At 57.4% G+C, this 21,925-nt stretch overlaps 1 protein-coding gene across 11 annotated transcripts; it reads left to right on the top strand.

Moving 5' to 3' along the window:
• The first annotated feature begins 863 nt into the window (after nt 1–863).
• On the top strand, nt 864–21,234 carry ZNF385A (zinc finger protein 385A). Of its 11 annotated transcripts, none has more exons than XM_064491075.1 (9): nt 864–956; nt 7,417–7,553; nt 12,559–12,618; nt 14,785–14,895; nt 16,587–16,749; nt 18,660–18,902; nt 19,282–19,451; nt 19,663–19,758; nt 19,894–21,234. In XM_064491075.1, the coding sequence occupies exons 1-9, from the start codon at nt 947–949 to the stop codon at nt 20,122–20,124; spliced, it is 1,221 nt and encodes a 406-aa protein (XP_064347145.1). In that variant the 5' UTR covers nt 864–946; the 3' UTR covers nt 20,125–21,234. The 11 variants fall into 11 exon arrangements, with proteins under 11 accessions (XP_064347145.1, XP_064347144.1, XP_064347146.1 ...); XM_064491074.1 differs by having other exon boundaries at nt 12,481–12,618; XM_064491078.1 differs by lacking the exon at nt 864–956 and adding an exon at nt 6,246–6,322 and having other exon boundaries at nt 12,481–12,618.
• The last annotated feature ends 691 nt before the right edge of the window (nt 21,235–21,925 follow it).

Raw genomic sequence — 21,925 nt, 5'->3', positions numbered from 1 at the left:
AGAATACATCCGGTGTGCTGTACTCCACCTTCCCCCTGACATTCTCCCCAGCCCATACATTCTTATCCTCCATCCTCCCCTCCACTTCATCAAAGACCCCCCAGCAGGCCTCTTCAATCCAAGCTCACCTTAGTGGGGAATGCCCTGGATAGATGCTCCCATCCCCACACCAGTCCACGTCATGTCTACAAGGTTGAGCCTCAGTTCTGGATCTTCTGTCATCTTCTGGTTGTCCTAATGATCTCCGTTGCAAGCTTCTATTTCCACCTCTTTGGGTCCTTTGATTGCAGTCTCTTCCCTCAGACCTTCCCTAAGGACCTAAGCATTCAGACCCCAGCCGGAGATCAACCTGGGGTCCATCTTCAACCCCACGTTTCACCTCTGAGACCCAGCCCCTAGGCATCCAACTCCAAAGTCAGAGGAACAAGCTAGGACCCAAATATTCTCTGCCCCACCCCCTGCCCCCGCCCAGCTCATCACTCTGGAGAGGATTCAGGTGTCCAACCCAGGCCCCATCCCTCCCCAGAGTATTTAGGCATCCCTCACCCCATATCAGCCCATGACCAGACTTCCCGCCCTCAGACTCAGCCCTTCCCGGGAACCCAGGCATCTTCGTTTCCAGCTTCCTGTATCAGCACACACCGTCTTCTAGATGACTTGCTCCCCTAGCCCTGACTGCAGTGACACTGTAAATCCAGGAGACTCAGGGGCAGCAAGGAGAAGAGACAGCGGGAGGGGGCGCGAGGAGCCGCCAGGACGCCCCCTCCTGGAGCCCTGGGTGCCCGGATCCCCGCTCCTCCCGTCTTCACCTGCTGCGGGCTCCGCCCCCGCTCCTCCTCGGCCGGCCTCGGCTCCTCCCTCGACTCCACCCCCCCGTACCCCCAGCCCAGCCAGAACGGCCCCCGGGACAGAGCGACGCGGAACCCCGGGCGCCAGGGTCCCCAGCATGATCCTCGGTGAGTGGGCTCTGCGGCTCCAGGCTCCAGGCTCCTGGGTCCCTCTCAGTAGGTCACCCCCGCCCAACCTCCGGCACCGCGGTGACTGCGGCCGCCCGTCAGCGACCGATTCCCCCTCCCCCTTCATCTGGCTCCACATCTGGGGCCCCCTCTTGCCCTCTTCCCCAAACTGCTGCTTCTTCTCCCGGGAATCTAGGGAGTGGTAAAGGGGGAGGCAGAGCCAAGTGAGACCCCCTGCCCCATAATGAGAACATTGCGTATTCATGAGGCTCATGAATATTATATGACAGTCTACGAGAGGCTGGGGGAGGGGGCTGGTCCTGGCCTGGTGGAGTTGAGGGAAAGGTTCGGACCCGTCCTCTCCTCACCCCCCAGCGCCTCCCCTCACCCTTGGCTCAAACACTCCGACATCCTTCTGGGCCCAGGATAAGAGGGAAAGGAGGAAGTGGGGGGCGGGCGCGGGGGGTGGGGGGAAGAAGATGGTGGGTGTAGCTTCGAGGTGTGTGCGGTGGGAGGTGGAACCTGAAGGCTGAAGATAAGGGGCCTGGGGAGAAGAAGGGGTGGGGAACTCTGCATCCCCGGGCCCCTGCAGCTTGGATCCTGTCTCCGCAGCCATCCTGCCCCAACACGCTGGGACCTGCCCCTCTCCCTGCTCCGGCTGCCTGGGCCCTTCCTTCCCGGCCTCCTTCTTCTCCTTCTTCCCCTACCCCACCCCCACCCCTGCCCTGGGCCGGGGGCACCGGGAGAGGAAGGGGCCTCGGAGACAGTGAGGATGGGGGAGGGAGACTCCCGCCAGGCTCCCACATCCCTTCAGCCACAACCACCCATGACCTACATGGGAAGGGAGCCCCGGGTGGGGGCGGAGAGGGACTACTGCACACTGGACTCATCAGCTGGGCTCCAGGCCCCGGCCTCCACAGTAGTCCCTGGGTCTGCTCTGTCCTCTGACCTCTGCCCTGGCTAGGCCGGTTCCTGGGCCTTGTTTGTGGTAGGAGACCCCCCCACCAGGCCCAGACACCTGTGGTCTCCCTGCCCCCCACCGGGGACACTTGGCTCCAAGCTGGCGCCCCAGGGCTCCCCTGGCTCCCACCTCAGCCCTCTGCTGGTGCCTTCTTGGCTCTTTTGCTTTTCTTCTTTCACTTGACCCCTATTGACTCCCACTAGGGGTCTCTCTCCCCTTCTGCCCTCCTTCCTCCATATCTTCTCTCCCCCTCCTCTATCTCCTCACTGTCTCACCGCTTTATGTCTGCCCTCCTGCACCTGGCACTCCATCAAATCTATTACATGAATGAGCGGATGGAGGGATGAACACCGGCTGCCTGCCTCCTTCCCAAGAGTATCTCTGGCAGGGAAGAGACTCCCCACTTTTCTATGAGGACTGTCTCTACTCTAAAGTGACCCCCACCAACACACTGGGACTCAGGTCCCCAGAGGACAGGCTCCATATTCCTTTAAGCTGTGCAATCCCCACACCCTGGCTCCACCCTGGGCACGGGCCCCAGAGGCAGCATCACACTTGTTCAGGAAAGGCCAGTGTAAGCCATGCTCCCCCTGGGCAGTAGGCCTTGGAGAAGACCTCAGGAAGCTGCTCGAACCAGACCAAGATCTCCTACCACAGGCAGAATGCCAGGGGCCACCAGCTGGACCCCCCACCACATCTTCCTGAGGACGCTGTAATTAACTCCCTGCTTGTGCCTGGACAACGGAGGGTCAGGAAGCCTGGCAGGCCGCACACCTTAGCCCTCTTTGAGGAAGGAAAGGAGAGAGGGAGGAAGCTTCCAGGCAGGGCTCGAGGCCCATTCTAAGGCTTTCAGGTTCCGAATGCTGAGGTCCACTGAATCTGTGTGCAGGTGAGGCCCAGCCCACCTGTTAAAGAACTAGTCTGTGGGCCAGGTTTAAGGTGGTGGTTTTGGGCTCAGGTTTCCCGTTCTGAGCCCTTCCTACCCTTCTCTCCAACTGGGTCCCTGCTGTGCTGATGTGGGTGGGTCGGGGGAGGGCATTGAAGGAGGCCTTTCCCGTCAGCCTGGGGAAGATTTCCCAGGGGTCTTCCTTCTTCCTTCCCTGGCTACCTCCTCCCTTTAGGCCCCGCCCCACTGACATTCACCCCAGGGTTATTAAGGATGATGGTTGGAGTAGTTGTTCATAATCATCCCCTTGTTGCTTTCATCTTTGACTTCAAAGCCTTTCCAGCACTCAGCCTGCCTCTTGGCAAGATGGGGGAAATTGAAGCAGAAGGAGACAGATACCTGGGACTTGGTCAAGAAGGCAAGATCCAGGATTTGAGGCCCTCCCTCAACCCCCAGCTGTAGGCATTTCTGGGGTTAGAAAAGGCCAAAAGGCCTGAAGAAAAAAAGAGATGGATTAGAGATGAAATTCCAGTCCAGATTCCAACCCTGTTTCTCCTGTGGTCCCGGAGCGTAATTCCCACTTTAACCCAGTGCTGACCCTGTGCTTTTAGCCACTTTGGGCCATAACATGACTTGCAACCCTAACCCCAATACCTGTCTCTGATCTGAATCTCATCCCTACCCAATCTCCAGGCCAGCACTAACCTGCAGCCCTACTCTAACACCCTTCCTGGCTCCTGTTCCTACCCAGACGCTGCCACTCCCTGAGCCAGCTCACAGCAGACACTCCCATGCTTTGCCACGAGGGCTTCAGGCCCCAAGCCCAACCTGAGACAGCCAAGGGGCTGGGACTCCCACCTGGGCAGAACTTCTGGGGGAGAGAGGAGGGAAGAGACCAGCCCTCAGTGGGATGGAAGGAGTCGGATGGGGCTTGTTGTGGCTTGGTCCTGGAGGGAAAACCTGAACAGGGTCAAAGTGCCCAGGGCTAGGTAGGGCGCAGAAATGGACAGGTGGACATCCGTCCAAGGGACTGAGAGTTCACCCCCTCTAAAGTGTGTTAGGAACTGTCTTTAATAAAGCGTTTGGCTGTTCCCCACAGAGCTGGGTGGGGCTTTAGCTGCTGGAGGTAATTACTCTAATGAGCTTCCCTCTTGAGTGGCCTGTCCCAGCCAGACCCCAGCTCCTCCCTGCCCTGCCCCACATGTGTGTGCACACCTACACGTGCACACATACACACACAAATGCACACTCCAGTTTGCTCTCCGCCCCCTCCTGCAAACCCATCTGAAGCCCTCATCAGAAGCCCTGGATTGCCTACTGCATTTTCTGCTTCTCAGCCCTCAGTGTATTCTTGCCTTTCACCCCTCCCATCCCTAGAAAAGTGTGGTGCGTGAAAGCCACGTCTGAAGCCAGACGGACCGGTTCAGATCCCTCACGAGCTGTGTGACCTTGGTCAAGTAACTCCCTCTCTGAGCTGATGGTCATGATCTATCAGATGAGGATTTGTTTATTCAGCAAACATTTATTGAGCTTGCTTTGTGGCAGGCCAGCACTTTATGTGGATATATTCAATCTTCCCAACAACTCCACGAGGCAGGTACCATTGCTCTCATTTGACAAAAGAGAAATGAGACAGAGAGAGTCCGGAAAACGAGCTGGTTACCCAGCTAGTGAGCGGTGGAGTCGTCCACAGGGAGGCAGTGTGCATAAAGTGCCTGGCATATAGGCGGCCCTCAAAAAGTGACAACTGTTATTGTTCTCAGGAAGTAACGGAGTGAACTGAGGCTTGGGCTACCTAATGCCAAGGGCCCTGCTTCTGCCCACTCAGTCCATAAGCTGCCACCTTCCCCCACCCCCTCAGATCTCAGTGGAGGGGACCCAGGGATCTTGGAAAAAGACACATGAATCTCCAGTTGCCCACCTTGCTTCCTTGCCTCACTGCATCCTTAGTTCACCCCTTCCTCCCACTTCCCCTTCCCTGCCCCCACCCCAGGGCGCATGTCAGTGGAAAAGATGAGTCGCTGGCCAGAAGGAACTGAGCGGCTGCTACCTGTTTTCCTCCAACCCCAAGCAGCGCCTGGAACTTGTTCTCCCTTTCCTCTCCTCGGTCAGGATGGAAGCTTTGCCCAGGTCTCTGCTCCAGAGTTAGACTGGAGCCCTTTGGGGTTAGGTAGCAAGAAAGAATTTACTACAGAAGGCAACAGATCTTGATTCAAATCCCAACTCTGATACTTACAAGCTGTGTAACATCAGCCAAGTTGTTTGTTTTTAACTTCTCTGAGCCTCAGTTTCTTCATATGTCAAACGGTTGAACACTAGTATCAGCTGCTCCATAGAACAGCTCCCTCAGAGATTAAATGTGATAATATTCAGAATCCATTACCTGACACAGAGCGGCTCCCGAATACATGCTTTTCTGTTGTCTTTTGCAGAACTCACCTCTCCCCTCTGAGATGGGTGTTTGAGGGGTGGGGGTCTAGAGCCGGGAAAAGGGTCAAGGAGCTGAGCTGCCACCCTCTCTGGGCCTGGAGCTATGGGGCGAGAGCAAGTGCCAGCCCCCAGCCAGCTGCTCGGGGTGGGTGCTGGGTGCCGGGGACTCTGGGAGTGCTCAGGTTTCTGTCACCATTCCTGATGCCGCCTGGGGCTCGTTAAGGCTGCCCTGGCCTTGTGTGCCAGGCGGGAGGGGGCGGGGCATGGAGGGGAGAAGCCATGAGGGGACAGACAGGAAGGGGAGATGGTCACCCTGCCCCATCAGTCTGTCTGTCCCTCCCTCTCCTCTCTCCCTCTCTTGCTCTCTGTTCTCTGTCCTTTGGGCTTTCTGCCCTGGTGTCTAGCTCTGTGTCCAGCTTTTCAGTGGTGTCTCTGCTTTTCTCCCTCAGTTCAGTGCCTCTTCATCTCTCCATTGACCTCTGTCCTCTTCTCTCTGTGTCTATGTCCCTTTTCTCACTCACCTATACCTGCTTCTGTCAGTCTTTCCCATTCTCTCTCACTCACTTTCATCTGTCTGTCTGTCTGCCTCTCTCCTCTCCCCTGATCCCATCCCAACCCCGAGGTGGCGGAAGAGGGACTGGCCATGGCATACAGACCCCCAGCTGCCCAAGGGCCAAAGCCAAGCATCCTGCCCCTCTCCTTCAATCCTTAGATGTCTGGAGCCCAAGCTCCCAGGAGCCTTGACCCCTCTCTGCCTCAGGCCCCCTGGCCACCCAGTCCTATCAGTGGGTGGAAAGGACAGACCCCTCCAGACCTTCCTGGACCAGCTCCCTGCCCCCAGCTGTGCCTGAGCCCTCCCCACCCCCTCCCTCTCGCCTCCGATTCCCCTAATCCCTGCTCCCCCGCCCTCCCCTCTGCCCCAGTTTTCCAGGACTCTGATTGGCTGATCCTACTGACTGGACTGGGGGGGGGGCTGGCAAGGGAGGGGGCAGGGGGCAGAACCAAGGGAAGGGGACGCTGTCAGGCCCAGGCCCCTGGGGGGCCAGGGCCAGGCCACTGCCTGGGGGCAGCGGGCACCAGACACTGAAGGTATGGAAAGGGACAGTCTCTGGAGGGAGCAGGAAAGGATCCTGGGGGGGACCCTCTGCCCCAGTAAGGTCAAGGGAGGACGGGGCTAAGCTTGCAGCCTCCTGGGTTTGCCTTTGTTCCTGGGAACCCCTGTTGCTGGCAGGGGCTTGCTCGAGCAGTGAAGGGCAGCCAGAGTTCCCTGACTGCTTGACAGCGAGGTTGCAGAAGGGAGCTGGGCCGGCAGAAGCTCAGAGGGGTCCTGGGGGCTTCCGGGCTTCCCCTGTGGAGTCTGGCAGGGTTCCTCCCATGGGTCTAGGGGAGGAGGAGAAGGTTTCAGGGGAGGGGAGTGGAGTGGCTGGCCTGGACTTTCATTTCCCCTTCGGGTCAGACCCAGGCATTCCCCTCCCAGAGGCCAGGTCGCAGTTCCTCCTGCAGAGCTGGAGCTGAATGTCCCACTGCAGCCAGAGTGGCGTGGGGAAGACAGGGAGGCTGGGAGAGGGGCGCTGAGAATGGCCCCAGGCAATCCACCTCCCAGAGCAAATGTCGCTCACCTACCCCCAGAGATGTCGGCAGTTAATTAAGAATTACGATTGGGACAAAATCATAACTCTTGAAGGAGCCTTGAAAGAGTCAGTAACCCTCGTCCAGATCTAGGCCTCAATATCTCCCCCAACTCCCCAGGCAGAGAGATGAATCACCCACCTGACTGTTCTCCCTGGGGTGCGACTAAGGCTTTGGGATTCCCTGGGGGAGAGCAAAACCGGAAGAGGGGAGTGGCCAGGAGCCTGAGACTCCCAGGCCTGCTGGTCCAGCAGGCGGCCCACAGGGAAGGTCCCTGCTCTTCCTTGGTCTGTAAAAGGTCTTGGGGGAGGGAGGCTGGAGAAGGGGGAAGTGAAAATCACCCAGAAGGGAAGAACGATGGGTCTGCACCCCCCCCCCAGGCCCACAGGGCACCGTGCTCCATCGCTCCGGAGCCAGAAGCAGGGGAAGTGTGTGTGATGGGGGTCATACTTCTGAGCGTCGGGGCCCCAGCTGGGGAGTGGGACTGACAGACCTGGGTGGGGCTCCCAAGCTGCAATCTTCCTGCCCCACATAATGTTTTCTTTGCCCTGTAGGCAGCTTGAGCCGGGCAGGGCCCCTCCCTCTGCTCCGGCAGCCCCCCATCATGCAGCCCCCGCTGGACCTCAAGCAGATCCTGCCCTTCCCATTGGAGCCCGCACCCACCCTGGGCCTCTTCAGCAACTACAGCACTGTGAGTAGCAGCCTGCTTGGCGGCCCCACTCTCCTGTGCCCCTGCTCTTTCTCTCCCTCGGATCCATCCCTGCCCTCTTCTCCTCTTGGGTCTAATTCCTCATCTCCTCTTAGGACCCCATCTCCCTCACTTCTAGTCAGTTATGAGGGTCGTTGGCTTCTGGTATACCATGGACAGCAATAACAGCAATAGCTAATATTTTCTGAGGTCTGGCTCTGGGCCAGACAGTGTGCGAGGCGCTTTATGTGAATCATCTCATTCAGTCCACATCAGAAAAGTCATGAGACCTAGGCTGGCAGTAGTGACTACAGGGAGGTGGGAAGACAGACGATGCAAGGGCGTAAGCAGCCTGTCTGTAAGTTCCCGCTCTCCGGAGCCCACAGTTGGGTGGGTCAGGTCAGTGGGGTAGGGCTTGGAGGGCTGGCAAAGTTGTCTAGATTTACTGTAATATGAAATAGGAAGCCATGATCCATTCTTGAGCGGGAATGTGACTTGGTAGGGGCAGTGTTTGAGGAAGGTGAATGGAGCAGCTGGATGGAAGGGAGGAGAGGCTGGAGGAGGGTGGCCAGTTGGAAGGCTGTCCCAGCAACACGGGCCTGCAGGGGAGCCTGGAGCACCAGACGGGGCCCGTGGCAGCAGCAGAGTGAGTGGAGAAGAAGGAAGATGGACGAGGTGTTTCCAAGGAAATATTGACAGGCCATGGTGACCAACCAGTGTCTGGGGGATGGGGAGAAGAGAGAGGATGAGTCAAGAATGACTCCAGGGTTCTGGCCTCTGCGGATGGGAGAAAGAAGTCACTGTGACAGGGGCAGGGGGTTGGAGGAGGAAGCTGGCCTGGGGTGAGGCTGCTGAACGCGTCTAGGACATGGTGCGTTGGTGGACCAATGGGACACTGAGCCAAAAATGTCCAATAGACAGTTGGAATTTGGGGCCTGGAGAGTGGGCTAGAGCTAAAGACTTGGGGGGAAATCAGTTTATTCAACTTAGGTAACCCACCATCAAACCAGATTCAGCTGCAAACATGCACTGAGCATCAACTATGTACCAGGCACTGCAGTAGATGTTTTTATACGTGATCGCATTTAATCTTTGCCACAACCCAACGAGGTAGATGTTATTATTCTATTTTGACATACTGGAAGACAGAAACTAAGGCGCAGAAGGGTTTAGAAATTCATGTAAGTAGACACTGTACGTGTCTAAGGTATGGTTTGAACCCACAGCGTCTGACTACAAATAGAGTCCTCTTTATGCCACAGCTGTTTCCTCCAAATGTCTCCCAGAGAATCCAAACCAACATTTGCATTGCACTTTGAGGTTTACGAAGCATTTTCCATATCTCAATCTTTTTAGCAACCCTATGGGGTAGCTGTCATTTTATCCTTGTTTTACAGATGAGAAAATCGAGTACTGATCATAAGGAAGGCACTGTCCTAGATACGGTGGAGACATGAGGGTAAATGTGATATGGTCCGATCCTGAAGGTGCTTATGTTCAGGGAAGAAGTATAGAAACGTACACAGCGATCTATAAAATACTGAGGCAGAGACACTAACAAAAATTCAACTGAACAAAAAAAATTTTGAGCACCTACTATGTCCAGGGCACAGCGCCTTGTGTCAGGGACACAGGACTCAGTCTGTGCTTGGAGAGCTCACAGTTTAGTAGGAATGATAACAAATTAACAGCTACCCTACAGTGTGGAAGGAGCTGTGTCGGAGGCAGATAGCTTGTAGGGGAGCCCAAGTGAGTATCAAGAAAAGACTTGCTGGATGTGGTGGTGCCTCAGGGATCAACCAGAGCTGAGCAGAAAAAAAAAAAGAGTAGAGGAAAAGGGGATTGAAGCTGGACCAGGTGATGTTATGATTTGAGCTTTGAGGAATTATTAGCAGGACTTTAAAAGAGACCTTAGAGAATATTCCAAGTTGAAACAAGGGCTAGAAAAGAGCTTTTGAGAATGTGCAGTTGACTGGGTGTGACTGGAGCAGAAGGTGCTGGGAATACTTCCTCCCAGCTGTGTATTTGATTTACACTTAACCTCAGGTCTCCCACCATTGTCCCCGTTTTATAGATGAGGAAACGCAGACCCAGAGAGGTTGTGACTTGCCCAAGGTCACAAAGTTACTTAGACAATTCACGTGGATAATCCAGGGTGTCTGAGTCCCTCAGGGTTCATGGCTCCAGCCTCTAGTGGGGACAAGCTATTTAAAGCCAGGAGCATGGATAAGCTTGGAGAGTGCGACCGAGTGTTGAGCAGCATCAGCCTTGGCATCTGACTGGCAGGATTTGAACTGATGTTCCAGAAGTACTGGCTGTGTGACATTAGGCAAATTACTTAACCACTCTGAACCTCAATTTTATTAGCTGTAATAGTACCAACTCACAAGGTTGTTGTGAGAATCATAATGCATATCATAACGCCTAGCACAAAGTTTTCCATCAGTGTTATCTGCTATGGTTATTGTGTTATTTCTATTATTTTTTATTTAAGAGAGGATCAGGGAGAGAAAGGTAGTTTGGCCAAGGTCTGAGCCTTGGGGAATAAGCAGAATTAGGCAGTGGGAACAGGAGGAGTCTCCAGCAAGGAAATGAAGGAGCCACTGGAGGGGGTGGGGACACAACCAGGTTCCTGTAGAGTTGGAGAAGCCAAGGGAGAGAGTGTGGCAGGCTGCATCAATAGTGTCAAATTCTGCAGGGGAACAAGGACTGCAGAAAAGCTGCAGGAGGGCCTTGGCAGTTCCGTGCAGCAGTTAAGTACATGGCTTTGGAGTCAGGCTGCCCAGGTTTAAATTCAAATCCCAGTTCAGCCACTTACTAGCTTATGACCTTGGGCAAATTATTGAGCCTCTCTAAACCTCAGTTCCCTCATCTATAAAATGAAGATAATAATAGTACTTACTTCGAATAGTGGTTGTGAAGATTAAATTAGATAATCCATGCAAAGAGCTCAGTACAGAGGCTGGCACATTCCAAGGGCTCAGTCAACATTAGGCTGTGGTGGTGATGGTATTATTATTCATGGCAGAGTCCTTCCCTGCACTAATGCTTCCAGATCTCTCTCCTACTCTGGCTGGTCTAACCCCTTAGACCCCTCCCTGCGTTAGGCTTCCCTCTGTCCTTGGATGTCCCTCACTGTCTCCCAAAGACAGCCTCTCTCTGCATCCAGTGCCCTGTTTCACTCACCTCTTGGCCCTAAGTGGAATGGAGAAGATGAGGTCCAGAGATGAGAGCGGGAATCCTAGAACCTACCCAGAGAGAATAAGGAAGTGTTTGGGGAGTGGGCTGCTCTGCCCTCCTGTCCCTCGAACCGCGATGCTGCCCCCACGCGACCGCCAGAGGGCAGCAAGTGCACGAAGCATAACTCTTCGCGAGCCTGGTTCTCCAGCAGGTGGCGGGCGAGGGGAGGAGGTGGGAAGAGGTTAAGGACCGGGTCCCCAGACTGAGGTCGCTTCTGCCCTGGGCGTCCCCAGCTCCACCATTCAGAGGAGTCACTGACAGAGCAGTGCCTGCCACCTGGGTACCTGGGCTTGGTTTCCCATCCCTAGCAGGGGAAGTGAGGTAAAAGGGGCACCGGGGCCGTGTGCAGAAGGAGCAGGGGAAGGGTCGTCTGGGGACTAGAAAGAAAAGCTGTCAGCAGAGGAATTAAGTGCAAGGGATGAAAGAAAGGAGAAAAGTCCTCACTAGAGAACAGGGTCGGCCACTGGATTGGTGGGGATACTGGACCCTGCAAGGGTCCCCAGTGGAGGAAGACGAGGTCATCTGGTCCATGCTCCGTCGTTCGGCCCAGGGGCCCCTCTCCAGAACCAGGTCTTCCTGGAACGCGTGTCTGGACATAGACACCCTCTCCCCTCCTCCCCTCCTCTTTTCGCCCTAGGGCCCCTTCATCCCTCCCAAGCTCCCTATCCCCGCCCTCATCTTCGGCCCTCCCTCGGCCCCGCCTCTGGGGCGGGCTCCGGTCCCGGCCGGCGCCGCCTCCCCTTCTCCCGGCCAGCCCGGCCGCACAGCCCCGAGCCACCCGGGCAACGAGCGCCGCGTCCCCGGCCTGCCCGGCCCTGCCAGGCTCGGCCCCTCTGCCCGGGTCCGCCATCCCGGGCCATGGAGCCGCGTCCCCCGGGGTCCCGCAGGGTAAGCCACCCGGCCCCTCCTCTCTCCCTGGCTCCCGCCGCTGCCGCAGAGCCCCCACCCCCCCACCCCATCCCCGCCCGCCCCTACCCGGCTCCCTACCTCTCTCTTCGCCCAGTCTTCGGGTTATCCGGCCCATCCCCCACGACCGGCGCGGCCCCAACCAGTCTCTGGGTCCCAGCTGGCGCCCGCAGACTGCTGACACCATGCTGGATACCCCGGCCTCTGTTTCTCAGATCCTCGGAGTCCCTCAAATCTTCAGACTTCCCATCAGGTCCTACACCTACCCTCAAACTGCCATGCCGCTCAGGTCCCTTATCCAGCCCTGACCCCATCTCAGCCTCAGTCCCCCCCGTAGCATCCCTCCCCCACCAGCCTCCACCTGCTCTTTACACAGCCTCTAGCTCCCTCTCTTTCCTGTTTCAATCCTTCCTGTCCCTAAGGTCTTCCCATCCCTGAGATTCCACCCCCTTCTCTTTTTGCCTTTATTTGGGGGGGGGATGAAGAAGTGAGGTGGTCACACAGGGGCAGCGGTGCCATCAGATAAAAGGCAATGGAAGGAAATATAATCATAGCCCCCCCTTGTGTTCCTGATCTGGTTTCCCCCTTCCCTCCCCTTTGCCCTTCCTGATTCATTTTGCCCCAGCTTCGGGGAGCTATTCCCTTTCATGTCTGCCGTTGGAGGGCAGGTGGGAGGGGACTGTTTTGTGAACCTTTCCAGACAGTGTCTAGGCCAAAATCCTAGGGAAGAGGCTCTGGAGTGGGATGAGCTCTGGGAGATGCTGGCCTCCACCCCTCCCCTGAGAGCCCTCATCTAGGTCACCAGGGCCTCTTGACCTTGGCCCGGAGCAGCACTTCAGTGGCTCACATTCCATCTGCGCAGGGATTGGGACCAGGGGCCCTCACCTTCAGCCTGGTATCTCCTCAGTTCCTGGAGGAGAAGGTGAGAAGGACCCACCTGACTGGGTTGCTGCTTTCTTCCCTGCCCACCCCCACCCCTTGTTGGTGTTTATGGACTTAAACCTGAGGAGGGGGTTGTGCAAAAGAAAAGGCTCTCACCCTGGAGAACTCAAGTGGAGCAGGGTATCATTCGCAGGGGATGGATGTTGGGATGGTCAGCCCACAGGTCATCCTCAGGGCACTGAGTCCTCAGCCACTCCGGGGAGCAGGCTGGGGTTCTGGCGTGGGGCAGAGACAGAACCAGGGGCCTCTGCTCTCCCTCTACATCCCACTCCTCTCTCCCCACTGTTTTCATCGACTTAGGTTTCCTGGCCCAGATTGGGTTTCTGTTTGGGCTGAATTCCATTCCCCACCCAGCATGTGAGGATGTCCAGGGGCTGAGGAGAACCCTGGGGCAGAGCTGGGGGTCTCTGGTTAGGGAGGACTGATGCTGGGAGACTGGGAGCTGAGAGCAGTCATCTGCCTTCCCCTTTCTGATTAAAGCCTGTCTCCAATTCGGTCTGTCTGTCTTTCTGCCAAACACATCATACAATCACACCAATAAACACACAGCTGAAGATTGCACAACCAGACCATTCACGGCTTCGGCAGAGCCCCTGACACAGAAATGTTGATACATAAGTGATGTACACACAGCACGTGACACGCCTTCACACCCCACCCCTGCACAGATTGATCGTACCCTGCCTAGACACATACTGACACACCCAGTCTTCCCCTGTTTGGCTTTTCATTGAAAAGGACCTGGGCTTCCAGAAGGTGAAGAGCAAGCCACTAAGAGGGGCTGCTTCCAGCCAAGGGCAGACCGAGAGATGGACACTTGTCAGCCAGACTGGTTATCTGAACTCCTGCCCCTGCCACTGCCAAATGGGGCAGCCCCTTTTCCAGGGATGCTAACGCCCCTCTCCTAACATTAACCCAGCCAGCCAGATGACTGGGGGGAGCAGAGGGGAGCCGGGATGTGTGGGCTTTCCAGACCACCTTCTTCCCCTGCTGCGTGTTCCTGTCTCTCACCAGTGTCTCACTGGGAACCATGAAGACCTGGGCCGAGGGAGGGCCTCAGCTGAGGAGCTAAGGACCCCCCAAGTCTCCAGCAACTATTTTTACTTGATCCTTCTGCCCAAAAGATAAGGTTTCAGCTCTAATTTGGTTCCCTGCTTCTGAGAGATCCCAGCCATCACCCAGTCTTGCTCAGCCTCAGCTGCATTCCAGTCTCGCCTCTCCCTGGCTGCCTGGGGGCCAGAGGGAGGAGGACTGAGCAGGGAGGCAGTTTTCATGCCTCTAGGCCCCTGGCTTCATCCCCTGATAGCAGAAGGCTTCAGAGAGAAACTCCCAACCCCTTCCCTCCTCATGTGAACTCTTGGCAGGAGACTGCAAAGACATCTGCTGACCCAGGGTGGGGGCAGAGGCTGTTCCTAATCCCGCCCAGCCCCGCAGCCCTGCCCTAGAAGCCCTGTGATCAGGGACAAGGAGTTCAGAAGATCTCCGGGCTGCCTCAGGCCAGCCCGACTTCTTAGTTTCCCCCACTTATTCCCCATTATTCAGTGGAGCCACCTCCCCTCTCCTGTGTTCTTCTACTCTCTCTGGAAGCTGCTGCTTTAAGAGGTCCAGGGAGTGAGTGTGTTAGGGCAACCTGGGGCCCAGGGATGGGAAGCTGGGAACATCTGTCTCCTGGGACCAGGAGCTTGGCTTGAAGGTTTTGCCCCATAGTGAAGGCCAAAAAAAGGCTTCAGCCGAAGGCCCTAGGATCCAGGGTGCTTTGGGACTTCCTGTCAGTGGGCCTCTGGTGGATCGACCCAGGGGATCAGTTAAGGTGGCAGGGTTGGATCTTCATGGTATGTCGGATGGAGAAAGGGGTCCAGGTTCAAGTTCCAGTTCTGCTGTGAACTCATGCTGTGACCCTGGGTAAACGACTTCTACATTCTGTCAAATGGGAGCATTGAGTCAGTGGACCCCTCAGCTCCCTTCCAGCGCTGTGAAGACTGGGCTGGGAGGGAGTCAGGAGGCTGAGGCTCAGAGCCCTAGGGCAGGCTGGTGGGAAGAGGGGAGGCTCTGGGAACTTGGCTTCAACCCAGCCGCCGCTAGTTGGGGGATGATGGACACGAGTTTTGTGCTGGGGTCCCTGGCTCACCCCAGCCTGCACCCACAGATGGACCCTGTGCAGAAGGCTGTACTCTCCCACACTTTTGGGGGACCTTTGCTCAAGACCAAGCGGCCCATCATCTCCTGTAACGTCTGTCAGATCCGCTTCAATTCTCAGGTAAGAAACCCAGCCGCTCACCCATCGCACGGGTGGGGCAGGGGCAGCCATAGGGGCCTGGGGGAGAGCAGAGACTGGGACCTCTGGGTGAGGGGCAGGGATTAAAGGGAAATCAGGGGAAGAGCAGGGAATGGGGATGCTGTAGAGGGGGCAGGCTGATGGAAGGCACTGGGAGGGACAAGAGATGGCTGTATGACAACATGAAGTAGCCCAGTCCTCTAAGGCTGACCCTTCCCTCCCTTGGGGACTGAGGCATCCCTAGCTCCGAACTTCTTAGAACACAGGTGGCTGTCATTGTCTGGGTGAGAGTGTGGCCTCTGGCCTCCTGGTCTTGGGTGCGGGGCTGAGTTATGTCATTGGCTCCCCTGCAAAACCTGTGCTGTCCTGGGCCTCTGCTAAACTCCTCCCCGGCCCACCCACTTCCCTCTAACCTCATGGCTTCCCATCTCTCCACCATCCTCCCTCCAAGTCACACACAAGACCTGGCCCGCACTGCTCTCCTATGGGGCTTTCCCATGGGGAGAAGCCACGCAAAACTCAGAACCGAGGTGTCTGGCCTCCCAGATGGTCTCCCTCTGATACTCCCTCGGGGCTTCTGTGTAGGTCTGGAGGGGGCTTTGTGAGGTGCAGGTTCTGAGAGCTTTTGGAGAAAAACAGCAGAGCCTCATCCTGCTGAGTAGGGGAAAATAAAGCATGTTCTGTTTCTCTACCCAGTCCCCCGGCACACACACACACACACACACACACACACACACACACACACACACACACACACACCCCATGCTGCCAGGCTCTGCACACCACTGCCCCACCCCTGGGCTGTCAATCTTCTTTTCCTGCCTATCCACACCTTTTATTTCTACTTTACCCCTGTCTGGGTGACCTTGTGGTTCCAGGATTGTGTGTTCTTAGCAGAGGGTGCACACGGTGTGGGGGTGGGGCCAGGACCAACCCAGCTGCAGACCTCCCCTTTACCTCAACCCCAGGCGTCCCCTCTCTCAACCCTGGCTCCCCTCACTGGCGGTGGGTGGAAGACTGGAGGGGCAGGCTATCAATAGCAGGCAGCCCCCCCTTTTTGCCCTCCCTTCTCTCCCCCAAAGTGGCTCTGTTTTGACAGCTGTCTCTTCTGTCTCTGTCTCCAGAGCTGGGCTTGGGGCCAGGGTCCTCCAGGGTGTCCGCAGAGGCTTCAGGGAAAATGAGACCCAGGGGGGAGTAGTCAAGGTGGACCGCAGGCCTCAGAGCTCCTGGGACTCCCGGCTTGAGGGTGGAAGCAGCGAAGACTGGCTCCTGAGGCCAGGAGACACAGGCACATTAGGCGCAGGGTGAAGAGGAGGCGGACTGGCTGGATTGCAGGCCCCTGCCATTGAGGGCTCCATCATAGGTGGGAGGTCCCCTCCTTTCACCTCAAGACTAGGTGGGAAGCCTGAATCAGCAGCCAGGCCCTGAGCATGGTGGTGGGTGGAGCCTGGGCGAAGTGGGGATCCAGGCGCCCAGCAACTCAAGCTTGAGAAGCTAGTCTGAAACCCTAGGAATCACGAGGGTTCCTCGGCATGGGGCTTTACATCTCCCCAGTGTAGGGAGAAAGTCACTGCAGCCTGCTGAGGCCACCCCAGGACCCAAAGGAGCTCCATGGGGAGAATGGTCAGATACGAGGTGATCTCAGATTCCGTTTTCTTCTTCCAACCCTAAAGAGCCAGGCTGAGGCCCACTACAAGGGCAATCGCCATGCCCGAAGAGTCAAAGGCATCGAGGCTGCCAAGACCCGAGGCAGGGAGCCTGGTGTCCGGGAACCTGGAGACCCAGCCCCCCCAGGTGGCAGCCCCCTCAGTGGAGATGGTGGAGCCCCCCGTCCAGGTAGGTCTGCCCCCCCATGCATCCTTCAGCTGATCTTGTCTCCTCCATCCTGTCCTCACGTCCCAGAACTTTCCTCTGCTTTCATCTCTCTCTTCCTAAGCCCCCACCCCACCCCTGCCCCCGCCCAAGGTGAGTCCTAGAGCCAAACACAGTGATGAGAAATTTCCATCCTGTCACCCCCACTCCCGCCCCAGCTCCTCTCAACAGAGTCCCCACTGTCTGTCCTCCCCACCACCCAGTGACTCAGAGAGGGGCTAGGGTGAGGCCACCTGGCAAACTTCCCTTTCAAGAAAAAGGGAACCATCCAATCCAGGAAGAGGCCCCTTTGTCTTGAGGAGAGGGGCAGAGGAGGGAATCAGAGTGTCCGAGGACCTGCCCGTGGGGGCAAGCCAGGCACCTCCCTAGGTAATCTTGGATAGATTTTCTGACCCCTTTGGACCAGAGTTTTCTTTCCTGGGAAGTAAAAGAGTGAGACTTGAAAATCTGTGAGGTCTTTTCCAGGTGTACAAAAAGCAGCTCTGAAATTCTTTCTCCCTCATGGCTGGTGGCCCTCTTCAACCATATTCCCAGTCAAGAAGCTGGAAAGAAAGAACATTAAGAAAGGAAGTAGGAGCCACCCCCATCCTGGGATTGCCGCCTCAGATGTCAGGGCCAGCCTGCGAGGGGCCCGGCATCCCCATGTCCTCCTTGTCCTTGCCTGTCCTTCCTGCTCCAGCCTAAGTAGAATGAGAACCAAGCTTGCACCACTAGCTTGGGGGGCAGGCGCCCACTCTTACCACTCACTGCACACACACACACTGTCTCTCAGGGATGCACAGATAGGGCAAGTGGGTGAGCTGAGACCTAATTGTGTTCTGGCTGCTTCTTAGCCCGAACTTCTTGGGTTGACTGGGTAATGTCTCTGCAAGGCGAGGATGAGGATGGTGGCAGTGTAGCCAACAGTTCTTGCCTAGCCCTGTTCTAGGTGCCTGATGCATATTACCTCACTTCGTTCCTACGGTATCTCTCTAAGGAGGTAACCATACCTGCCCCGCTTTTGAAAGCCAGGAGGTCCTGTCCAGATTGAGATGTGAATGTGCTGTCTGGATTGGGATGGAGGTGAAGGATGTCACAAATGAGGAAGACTTAAAAAAAAAAAAAAGGGAGACATGAAAGGAGGGATGAGCAAAATGGACACCTGTAGGGGTCAGGAGGTCCCCTCCCACCAATTCCACACCCCGCCCCCACCAGCCTCCCCCTGACCCGGAAACTGGATCGGCTGCTGGAGCAAGAATGGGAGCGCTTGAGTTTCCCCTGTGCAGAGGCCAGAGCCCAGCGCTGAGGCCTGGGGCCTGTGCATCTTTAATCGAGCCATGAATTATAGAGCAGCCCACATCCCTGCTTCTTCCCTCTCTGGTTCTGCTGTTTTCTGTTTCCCTTTTGCCATGTCTGTGTCTGTCTCTCCCAACCTCCAGCCACCTTGCTTCTGCCCCTTCCTAGAGTTCTTTGGCATGCCTCCCCGGGGACTGCCCAGCCTCTGGGAGGGGGCCTGGCCAGGCGGGAGACCCAGGCTGGCTGGCAGGCCTTGGAGGGGTGAATCCCTGTTCCACGCCTCTTCCCCCTGCCACCCTCCCACCCCCAGGCTAGGCTGGCTGCCAGCTTCACCGTGGCTGAAGGGGAGGCCAGTGTGGCTGGCCCCCTCAGCCCTTCCCAGCTTATGGGGAATGAACCAGGCATCGGAGTCTCACACCCAGCCTGCGGCAGCTGGACCACATCTGGCTCCAGCCCAGGGCATGAGAGCATGCATGTTGTCACAGGGTGGGGACTCCTGGGCCCTCGCCCTCAAGGAAGTGGGGGTAGTTCTCCTTCACATAAAGAATCTTCTCCGAAAGCCATCTGGGGTGACCCCTATATTTCTCCCCCAACAACAGTTTCCATGGAGAATGGACTGGGTCCAGCCCCAGGATCCCCAGAGAAACAGCCTGGCTCCCCATCCCCTCCCAGCGTTCCGGAGACTGGTCAGGGTGCGACCAAGGGTGAAGGGGGAGCTCCAGCCCCAGCTTCCCTGCCTGGAGGTAGCAAGGAAGAGGAGGAGAAGGCCAAGCGGCTGCTCTACTGTGCTCTGTGCAAGGTGGCAGTGAACTCCCTGTCCCAGCTTGAGGCGCATAACAAAGGTATGGGCTCCCCGCCCACCCCCCCACCCCAGTCCTCAACCTGCTCCTGCTCCCCTCATCCTAACTCTCCTGGCTCCCAACATCCCTGGGTCCTCCCAGACCTACCAGCCTATCTCCCTCCCTAATCATCTTCTTCATTCCTCAGCCCCTTACCTCTTCAGTTCCCTCCCCACCCCACCCCCCACATTATTTCTTGTAACTGTGACTCTCCCCTGATCCACCTTGTGTTTGGACGGGTCCCAAGGGGCTTGAAAAAAACCCACATTTGATGCACCCTCCCCCCACCCCCAGTATTTTAATTGGCAATGTGGGCATTTGAGGCCTAGTAAGCCTGGATAATTTTTCTCCCCCCTTACCTTCTGCCCTCTGTGGGCTCCAGGTACTAAGCACAAGACAATTCTGGAGGCCCGAAGTGGGCTGGGCCCCATCAAAGCTTACCCTCGGCTGGGGCCTCCCACTCCCGGGGAACCCGAGGCCCCTGCCCAGGACCGAACCTTCCACTGTGAGATCTGCAACGTCAAGGTCAACTCGGAGGTCCAACTGAAACAGGTGGGTTCAAGGCCCTTCCCAAGAGCTCTGGGGAGTCCACCCGCTAAGAGCCGAGGGAGAACAGGGAGCTTGGTTGAGGGCTCTTCTTCAGGGCCGTCCACTGGGGCCCCGGAAAGGGCGGGGCTGGGTACTGGGGTGTGATTACTCTGCTCGCTGGTGGTCCCTCTGTTCCCCTTGTGGCTCACAGCCCCGCACCCTCTGGTCCCTGCAGCACATTTCCAGCCGGCGGCACCGAGATGGCGTGGCCGGGAAGCCCAACCCGCTACTGAGCCGTCACAAGAAGCCTAGGGGCGCCGGGGAGCTGGCGGTGAGGCCTGGGCGCTGGACAACTTGGCGACCGGGCACTGGAGCCGGGAGGACGGGCCGGCCCTGGGAAAAGTGGAGTTTGCAGGGCCACAGAATGACTCTTCCCTCTCTCTCCCTGCCCCTCTCCCCACTGCAGGGCACTCTGACTTTCTCCAAGGAGCTGCCCAAGTCCCTGGCCGGCGGCCTGCTCCCCAGCCCCCTGGCGGTGGCTGCGGTGATGGCAGCGGCAGCAGGCTCCCCGCTGTCTCTGCGCCCGGCTCCAGCCGCTCCTCTTCTCCAGGGACCGCCGATTACCCACCCCCTGCTCCACCCGGCCCCCGGGCCCATCCGAACTGCGCACGGACCCATCCTCTTCTCCCCCTACTGACCTGAACCCTGAACCCCCTCCCATTCAACCCCCCCCCCCTCCAGCCGGGACCCAGGCCTCCGGGCTCCCAGCCCGCCCCTCCTCCCGGCACTCCCTGAATGATCTCTCTCCTTCCCCCCCACCCCGAGGTACGGGGTTCCAGGAAAGGGGAGGGGTAGCGGGGGAGGGGGGCTTCAGAAGGGGGGGAACACCCCAGATCTCAGGGAACCCCGCCCCCTGCCCTTCCCTCTCCCCTAGAAAAGGGGGGGGCCGTCTCACCCCCGAGCCCCCTTGGAGACACCCCCCCTCCCAAAAGCCATGTCCATCCAGCCCTTCCCCCCTAAACCTAGCACAAAACGGGGTTCACAAGCCATGGTCGGGGTCCAGGGGGCAGAAATGGATTTTCTTGGCAATAAGCGGACTCTGGGACTCCGGCCCCCTACCCCCAAACTGAAGCGCTTCCGTGAACACCCCCGTCCTCCGCAGGGGGAGGGAAGCAGGCGGGATCCTGGGTCCCTCATAAGCACTTTGGTTTTACCGCCTGCGACCTCACTGTGCCCGCCCCGCATCACGCCCCAGCCCAGGTCTAGCCGGGCCCATGGGCAGCACTTGGCGGCATCTCTGGCACTTGGGTGGGACCAAGTAGATGCCCCTATAGACCCTTCCCTCACCTTTGTCCTCCCCAGTCTGGATTCCATTCTTTTCACCAGCACCCATCGCCCAAGGGGTACCAAGGGGGGCAAGGGGTGTCCAGTCCAAGCCCACCCCCGCCTCGCCTTCCGCAAAACTGTGAGCAAAAAGCAATAGAAGCCTTGCCCCCGCCCCGCCCCATTCCGCAGGATTCGCAGTCTGTAGCCTCCCCCATCCCAGTTCCTAGACCTCATGGCTGTCCCCTCCCACCAGACACCTCCACTGCACAACTCGGGCGGGGTCGTGACCTCCCCCCACCACCCCTGTGGTTTCCGTATCGTCAGCCCTTCCAACACCAACCCGGGAGGGGGACGGGCCCCGCTGGCCTTCCCCTCCCCATCAACTCTTTATGCTTGACGATGTAGCAACCCTGGCCCCCTACCCACGTCTCTCCCTTTTCCCTCTCCCTGACAATAAAGTCTGGATTCGTTGCCCTCCGTCCCCCAGACTCAGAGTCTGAATCTTTGCCCGCTGTTTTGGGAGCAATTCCGCCAGGGGATGTATCTGTGTGATGAGGGGGGCCGGCACACAGGAAAGAGGGCCAAATGAGGAGGGAGGACGGGAAAACGGAGGTGGGAGGAGGCAAGATCCGAGGCTTGCGCCAAGCGAGCAGAGCTCCCCATCCCACTCACCCCAACTCCGGCCCAACTCAAGTGTTAACTTGGCCCTGGGGAATCATTTCGAGTCCAGGTATCGAGTTGCAGCCATGGCTGTTGAGAATTCGCCGCAATTCCACCAGGCGGCGCCAATGACATGGAAAAGAAGACTCCCGTAGGCTAAGACGCTCCTGTGTGTGTCTGGAGATTCTACGGAGATGGGTCTAGACCCGGTCTCAGACAAAGAAAAGAATCCAGGCTTTTGTGGGGAAAACCCACGCCAGCGACACTCAAGGAGTGGGAAGAAGTGGAGTCAGGGACTTGAAAATCTGAACCAGGCTCTGCTAGGTCCTATACAAATAGTAACCTTGGGTTAGTAAGTCCTTATCCTCTCAGAAGCTCAGTTTTCCCATCTACAAAAGTTTGAGTCTCTTAAAAGTTCATTGAGACTTCAGAGATCCAAGACCAAAGAGCTGGGACCGTGCCATTTACAGATATACTAGAATGCCTTCTTATCTGGTTCCCTAAATGGTCTG

The sequence above is a fragment of the Camelus dromedarius genome, chromosome 11, assembly GCF_036321535.1.
Source record: "Camelus dromedarius isolate mCamDro1 chromosome 11, mCamDro1.pat, whole genome shotgun sequence".
NCBI lineage: Eukaryota > Metazoa > Chordata > Mammalia > Artiodactyla > Camelidae > Camelus > Camelus dromedarius.
Note: the sequence above shows the minus strand (reverse complement) of the source record. Positions and strands in the feature narration are given on the sequence as shown.